At 31.6% G+C, this 8,795-nt stretch overlaps 1 protein-coding gene across 1 annotated transcript; it reads left to right on the top strand.

Annotated features, from left to right (window-relative positions):
* The first annotated feature begins 3,249 nt into the window (after positions 1-3,249).
* On the top strand, positions 3,250-3,995 carry LOC125861559 (LYR motif-containing protein At3g19508). Its single transcript, XM_049541424.1, has 2 exons — positions 3,250-3,554; positions 3,693-3,995. Exons 1-2 carry the CDS (start codon positions 3,345-3,347, stop codon positions 3,744-3,746), a joined length of 264 nt encoding a protein of 87 aa, XP_049397381.1. The 5' UTR covers positions 3,250-3,344; the 3' UTR covers positions 3,747-3,995.
* The last annotated feature ends 4,800 nt before the right edge of the window (positions 3,996-8,795 follow it).

Here is an 8,795-nt window from a genome sequence, read left to right as displayed (position 1 = left end):
ATAAAAGTTAACAAGATCAAGGGAGATACAGGTACTTGGTAAATGGATAGTGATATAAAAGTTTCAAGATTATGAATATATTTGTACTTCTAATTTTAGCTCTCTGTCAGATTGTACTTGACTCTATTACTCATTTGCAGTTTTTCTTAAGTGGTTAACATATAATTCATGTGTTGGTTCCTCTCTAATAAAGTATGAACTATGAACAATAATAGACCAAATAAAGTATGAACTATGAATATATTCGTACTTCTAAGTTAAAGTATATAAGACAAAAGTTGAAGGAGCTGAAAGCCACACTTAAAATTGCTAAACAATAATAATTACAGAGGAGCCACAAAAAAGACACTATTTAAACGTAATACAGTCCAGCAGCCACAAGTGACCAAATTAAAGGAGTAGTTGAGTTAAAGTAATAGTCGAGATGCTAGAACAAACATCATTTGTAGGATATTAAAATTCAATAATCTATAAAGAAGAAACATAATAAGGAGATGCACTCATCTTCTCCAATATTGGTGGCAAGTTTACCCACCAACCAACATCTATATGTATAGGTGTGGGCTGTAGCAATCTATTTGACGATTACCTGAAGTATGCACAGTTGATCCAAACACCGCTATCATAAACAAAAGACTAACAACATAACAAGCACCTAAGAAGAAATATAGCTAATGAAAAAGAAAAATGAGCTAAACTTAACACCGCAACAATCATTGGCCAAGTATTTAAGCGACAAATTTGTTTTGCAAGAAAATTTCACTCGATTTTCATCCAAACTAAATCAGTAAACAAAAATTTACAGATTAACTTCACAGAGATTGAAATTTATAGATTAACCTCAATTTTTGGGCAGATTGGCAAGCAAATCTTCCGATCTATAGTCCTTTACTTCGGGAAACTCTGCCTGAAGAGAAGCATGAGGTCTGCTTGGAGAGTTTTGAGATGAGCTTGGATATGAACTTTGGATGAGCTTGGAACTTGGAGCTACACCGATTGAAGCTTTGGAAAATCAAATCGTTTCCACCATTGCTTCTGCATGTAAGTTTTGGAGAGAAGCTTCAATGGGTTTTGGAGAGAAGCTTCAGTGTAAAGTGAGTTAGAGAGAAGAAAAATGAGTATAATTGGTCTTACAATCACTTTCCAATTCCTAAAATTTTAATTGAGTTTTTAATTGGTCTATTATCCCCAAAAAATAAATAAGTAAATAAATAAATATATATATATATATATATATAAGTGTAAAAAAATCTAATCATCTAAAAGATATACTCCGTATAACTTACTAATTATTTTTGGAATTAGTAATTTAGGAATGTCTAGGTAAATTATTTCTCATTCCTAAATTCCCAATTATTTTTCATTCCTAAATTTTGGTATAATAATTCCTAAATTCCCAATTATTTCTCAAGGTAATAAAATGTCTAGGTAAATCCCCATAAATAATTTTTTAGACAATCTGAAATTTTCCTACAGATTAAAAGGATTTTTTTTTAAAAAAAATTGGTCCATGTACCTAGGGATTTAGCTAGAGATATTGTTCCTGTGGATATATTTCCCTAGGTAATTTTGCAAGAACTAATTTAGTGCAAAATGGTATCAACTTTAGCTGCGAAATTTGTTGGAAATATAAGTTTCACAAGTAATATATTCTAATATTGAGGAATTTAAAATTTTTGCAAGAAAATTTGCAAGTTTACCTGCGAAAATTTTCCCCATATAATATCCCCATGTAATTTACTCTTTTCTAGTAGTATATGTATACCAAAATATACATATTAATAGCCATAACAAAGATAAAATTTATTATAGAGCGCAATTATACAACTATAATTATATCATACAATAATTTTTATGTTTGCTAAACCTAAAATTTGCTCTAATAAGAACTCTAAAAAAGTAAAACAAAATGGAGGGAGCCAATCCTAATAGTAGGAGACTAGGAGTAGCTAACCAAATTAAACTGAGCCAGCCTGGTAGTGGAGAAATACATTAGGCCCAGTACCATGTTGGGTTTTGGCCCTCACTCATAATTAGGGGTGTTCACGGTTTGAATAAAAACTGATCCAAATCGAAAAAATCAAATCAAATCAATAAAATAAAATCAATTTTATTTGGGTTTGATTTTTTAGATTTTTGAAAACCGATAGTATTTAGTTTGGTTATGGTTTTATTCAAAAAAACCCGAAAAAATAACCAAACCAAATCGATAATTATATACATACATTTTATTAATATACATACTTAATATATTATTTTTATAAATAATTTTAAAGATCTTATATGTTTTCATTATAATTTCTTTAGAATTTACTTATTGAAAGCAAAAATGTCTAAGGTGAAAACATTTATTTTATTGATTTCATGTATAAGAGTGTCTATGATAATTCTTTGTGGGACTAAAAATGTTAATGTTTCTTCCTTCTAAGCCAATATAGTGAGTTTTAAAGCTTTAATCATAATAAATTCAGTGATCGGAAGTTCAATAATTCCAGTCATTCTAACTATAATTTTTTTGTCTTGAATGGATTGTTGTCACTTTTTTCATATTTTGAATGATTTTTTTCTTTTATTTTTGTGTATGGTTAATAGCTGAATAACCGAACCAAACCAAACCAAACCGAAGCCGATAAATATATATTATATTTGGTTTGATTTGATTTTGATAATTTTAAAACCGATTAAGTTGATTTGGTTTTGATTTTAACGAATAACCGATGCAAACCGATTGCACAAATTGTATAATTGGCACTGTTTAAACGTCGTTAATATTAAAATATTAAAACTATAATAATCTAATGACTAATGCTACATATTCATAACTCATAAGAACGAAAAAATCCAGTTTCACAATTTATGTCCGGCGGGACAAAATTTTAATATAAATATTATTCAACTTTTACTTATTTTGTTAAATTTTTAGGAGTTCAATGAAATTGACAGATCTTATCTTATTCTCATAAATTATGTCAATGAGATACAATTTTTTATATATCTTATTAATGGTTCACAAGTTATATCAAGTATCAATTGAACATAACTTTAAATACAATCTTTCATTCTATATATTTGGTTAAATATTCATAAATTTTACCAGATTGACAAAACTTATGTTTACCATTTTTATCTGAATCTTGCCTTTGTTATTTGGAAAAAAAACTTGCTTTATATTTTTTATTTTCAATTTAATTTAATGTAGCATTACGTCAATGGTTCAACAATAATCCGGCACTAAATCTGGACCCGATCCATAAGGCTCCACGACTCGGAAAAGTATATCACTGCGCATTAGATAGCTTGGAGAAGAGGGGAACATTTTTTTTGCAAATTAGGATCGGTGCTAAATGATTCTTCAAGAAATGCAGAAAGCTATAGGTGCTTACAGGGAAGTGCTGAGGCTGGTGAGGCAACTTCCCAAGGACTCACGGCCTTACTACGCAAAATACGCCCGAGAAAACTTCGTCAACTACAGAGAAATCGACTCAAATGATCCAAATGCTCTCCAAGAACTCCTTCAACGAACTTACAATCATTCCCTCTGGGTCCTCAAAAAGGTATCCATTAGCACTAAAATAGAGGGACTTGCGGTCTAGCAATTGTACAATTTAGTAGCACCGTTGTTTTTTTAACGTTTATTTTGAATTGGATCGAGTAATTGATAGACCACTGTGCGATTTCTTGTTGTTTTTCAGTATTCAGTGGACCAATCTGCGGCGGATCGCTTGAAAAATATATGCTCTGACTGATGTCCGGCTTGTCTACCAACTGTTTGTTACTATTTCACAAAGAGATTTGTTCGTTTGTTGCTCTTTCTTTCTTGCTTGTACTTTAAATTGGGATATTCATAGACAATTGGTATACAGTTTCTGATACTTCATAATCTTGTGTTTCTGATATTAGGATACAGAAGGCGGTAGCTTTTGCAATGTAGTTAAGTTCTGATAATAACTGTTCAAAATAGAATTCATGAGAAATAACTACGTAATTTTTAGTAAGGTATCTTTTTTATTTTTGAAGGCTTTAAGTCCAAGATCCATCTATGATATAAATGAGGTCGAGTCAAACTTTCACATGTGACGGACAAGTACTTTGATAGGAAATGGGTGGACAGATGCTTGAAGACTCATTTCTTCTTTTGCACATAAATGGGGCTTTAGAAACCCAACACATTTACTGATTTACCAAACTTTTTGAAGCCAATCGTCTTACTTAATAGCTAGGTGCATCACGATGATAGTCTCTGGTTGTTATGATAGTTAGACACCTTATTTATTGTCACTTTCTGGTTACAAACTATACGTCACTATCACAGTGTATGATCTCCAGTTTTTATGAGGTGTTAGTGTCACTTAGAGTCTTGCAGTATATTTGTTTATATGGTGTTGAACTACACTATTGTATTAAGATGTACCCATGTTGGAGAGACTTCAGTCGTATAGTCAGTTTTAGTCCTGAAGAGTTACTGATCCTGAAAAGGTAGCTTTGTAAGACTTTAAGAGGTTAAACAATTAAAATCTGAAGCCGGCCAACTCTTGGCATAATTAATCACCTTACATTATTGCGTCTCCAAGTATTGTTAGGGCGCTGCTGTATGCTTTGTGTTTTGAGATAGTTCTCACGTATAGTTTGCACATGAATCTCGCTAGGGGAGAATGTGTATAGGATCATAAGTTACCATCTGGTTCCAATTTCAGAATCACTGGTTTATGCATGAAATGTGTATACACTAAAGAAAACAATTGCAGATATGTTCTTTGCTCTACCCAGGTTTCTCTTCGGTCTTTTGTGGGTCGTATTTTTGTATCTAACAACAAAGTTGAAGCTTCCTTCAGTATGGAGAGAAGTTATATGTTGGACAATGAAATGGCTAAATTATTTTGCTTTAATTAAGGTTTAGTAAGTGTGTGAATTCTAGTTTTATTGGAAATCTCTGATAATATAACTTCAAACTGCTGATTTTCAACATATCTATCATTCCTAAATCTGGTTGTGTTTAGCACTACAGAGATGTAAAGTGCCAGATCAATATCACATTAAGTTCTACTTTGTTAGAGATATTCAGCAGCTGGTAGAATTAACTTCATAGATTGTAGTTTCTTCTATATGATATATCAAACAAAGCATCCTAATTTTCTTCAGGTTCATGAATTAGTGAAAGTTGAAATGCTTACTATATTAGAGGCACATTCCATTACAGGCCAATGTGCTTTTATAGGAAGTGTCCTCATTTCTTTGTTTTCTCACTTCTTAATAGATAGATGCTTTTTTTGAAAACCAAACAATAGTGTAAGTTGTGCTGGTCCTGTTCCTACAGAAATGCAGCAGCGGTTTCCCTTGATGAGTTTAGTCGGGGATGATAGTAGAAAACTGAGGAAGGAACAAACTTTATTTGCTAGTTCTTCGTAAATCACTTGTCAATTGTGCTGATCAAAATAGTGCATAGTGCTTACAATGAAAGTTCACTTGTCAAGATGCAAATATGCATTGGTATATTAGGCTCAATCCGTGTTCTTGTCAATCCTAGGCACCTTGATTTCTACTTCATAGGTGATGGCATCTGTCTTCTACTCATTAGTTATGTCCTGTTTAGAATTTAGTTCTATGAGACTTAGATTAATTTTCATCCCCCCCTCCCCTCCCCTCATCTTGTATGTGAATAACATCCTCTTACCCCCTCCCCTCCCCTCATCTTGTACGTGAATAACATCCTCTTCCCCCCCCCCCCCCCTCCCTCCCTCCTCTCTATCTCTGTCTCTCTTCAGGAAGAACAGGTGGCTTTATTTCTGTCACTTTGATGTAATTTATTTTATTAAAGATGGTATGTTCTAAAATGAAGAAATATAGAGGATGTGTGAATGCCATGGGAAATGGAAAAGCACTTGTAGCCTTACTTCCTAGTTCCCTGATTAGAAAAGTGTGATTTTACATCTCTATCATTATGTTTCTTCTTTCTTTTCAATGTATGCATATGTAGTGTCTGTTGAGCAGTCATTTCTACAAGTCGGATGAAGAGGTTTTGGGTGATTTGTAGCAGTGAAGTTTGTGTCTGTATATGTATTAGTTAGTTCCTGCTTTAGCGCCTTGCTTCCATGGACAACTGAAGGCAACATGGAGGCGGTAAGTGGTGACAATGGGTGAAAAATTTATAACTCTATCAAGGTTTGAGTTGAGTGTATTTAATCGCGCCTGCTTTTAATTGTGACTTCTTGATCGCGTAATGTAGTAATCTGTTCCAAAGATCAAATAGCTGCAACAGGAATGACTAAAGTAAGGTAAAAAAAGAGTAATGATATCTTTTTGGATCCTTAATTAGCTGCCTTTAGTTGTATTCGAATCTATTGCAGCCTTTAGAGCATGAGTATCGAACAAATATATATATATATATATATATATTAGTACTATAATCTTGCTCATTTGCATGCACTTAACACTAGGTCAAGTGTTTGGGTTTTGGACCAGCAGAGAGTAGAAGTTTAATCGAACTTAGAGATTGACCAATTTTGCATCGTCCAAAGAAGCTAAAATGTCTGGCTCTGGTTTCCTTGTGCAGTTGGTACATAGCCCTATGCACTATCTGTTATGGCAGCAATCTGCGTAATTCTTACGTTTTCTAACTATATATTTTAGGGGCGGAGTAAAATTTATGGTTATCCCCGTGAGCGGCTTGAACCAATCCATTTTAAATAGATGAGTTATTCCATCATTTAAAAGTGGGTCAAATATGGATTAATCATAAAATATGAACAATTTATGCATACTCATTCACAAACTTCAATTCCCTTAAAATATACGGTATATTGATCCCTTTCTTGCACTTGTCAAACATTGTCTTAGATTTGCCTCGACTTCTATAATCTTGTCCACGTGCAAAAATCACCGTTCTGAACGTAATTCTATGCGATTTGAATACTCAATTGATAGTACTTTTAATATTGTTTATTTACTTAAAAATGCTAATTAGATTGTAGACTCAATTGAATAATGTCCTTTCCATTCTTGGGGTCTGAGTATCAAACAGTAAAGAGTTTATGCTATTTGAAGGTTTTCCATCCTATTACTTTTCCAAGAAATGGACTGGTTTAACCTGTATTTAATTTATATGGGGTAGGGAGACTTCGGTAGACCTTCTATTAAGAAGAGATGTAATTAATAGAAGAAACTACTCCCTCCGTCCCATTTTATATGTCACTCTTTTTTATAAATAGTTGATCCATAATACTTGTCATTTCATAAAACCAATACATATATTAGCATATTGTTCCTTTTTTATCCTTATGAGTTATTAGCATTGAAAACAAGAAATTTGACCAACTTAGAAAAGTTAAGTAAATGATTCATGTTCATTGGTTAAATTAATTAATCAAAATAAATTAATTCATATTCATTCATTGAAAACTTGAGTTCCAAAAAAATTAAATAAGGATAGAAGGGTAAAGTTACATCATTTCCTAATGCAAGTGCAAAGTAAAAAAGGTGACATATAAAATGGGACGGAGAGAATATAAGAAAGAAAAAGAGATATAAAATAGTACTCCCTCCATTTCATAATAATTGAATTGTTGAGACATTTTTCATTTTTCAAATTAACTTAATTGTTCAATTTTCAAGACTACTTTTAGAATGTTTTTCCAATTTTACCCTTCATTAGTTAGTATTAGAATTAGTTATTAATTAATTTTTAGTTATTTTAATCATAATTTTGATAATAATTAATAAGGGTAAAAATGGAAAGTTAAACCTAATTTATGTCTTTATCTTCTTTTCTGAAAGGGTGTGAAACACCTTAACAATTCAATTAATATGAAATGGACGGAGTAATGTACAAAATACGTGTAGCAAATGATATTAATATACATTTAGAAGAGAAAAAAAAAACTATGTGATACCTAAATCATATTACTAGCAGTATGACAATATATACTTGACTATTTATTAATCCTATACCTAATTTTCAACCTCCATATCTTTCTACCCCAGTAGCTTGTTTAGTCAAATATTTAAATTAGAAATATTGGAAAACAACAATTTAATAGTTGACTAATCAATTTAATTTTTTTTATTGATAAATAAAACAACACTTGTGTATGTATTTTTTAAAAATAAAATGGCCAAACACCAAACCACTATAAGTACTTCTTCCGTTCATTTTTAAAAAATAAATAAATTAGCTATTTAAAAACTATACAAAAAAAATAATAAATTGTAATTTTTTTGCATAATAACATAACGAAAAAATATATTGTAAAATTTTAGTCAATTTTTTTATCGTTTAATTTTAAAAAAGAAAATCATAATAACTAAAAATTGACGGTGAGAGTAACAATAAGGACTATTGATGACTACCCCTTCATTCATAACGAGTGTTATGATCAAATAAAAACCAGCCCAAAACAAAAACTTTGGGAGTGTGGACGAGAGAAGGTTAGCACGGTTTCTCGGGTGAATTGTTTGACTGAGACAATACAGTACAGTAGCGACGATACTACCGAAGCTAAAGTCCCCATTCATTTTTGCAACGGCCGTAACGTCTCCACTCAATTTTACACGACAGACACGTCCTTATTTCAAAACTCATTATTCTTGTTACGTGGAACTCCCTCTTTATTTTCCTTTTTATTTATTTAATTTATTTGAATATATATTTTGATATTATAATTTAAAATGTACCAAAAAAGAAAACAGCAGAGTGCATATATCTATGTTTGTCCCGTCCATGTTAGTAAAAAATAACTTTAAAAGAAGCTTCCGTCTTTTACTCCCATAAAACAAATCCCCCATTTTTCTCCATTAGAAAA

Source organism: Solanum stenotomum, chromosome 1 (genome assembly GCF_019186545.1).
Source record: "Solanum stenotomum isolate F172 chromosome 1, ASM1918654v1, whole genome shotgun sequence".
Taxonomy (NCBI): Eukaryota; Viridiplantae; Streptophyta; class Magnoliopsida; order Solanales; family Solanaceae; genus Solanum; species Solanum stenotomum.
The sequence above is the reverse complement of the archived record's forward strand: the minus strand, read 5'-3'. Positions and strand labels throughout refer to the sequence as shown.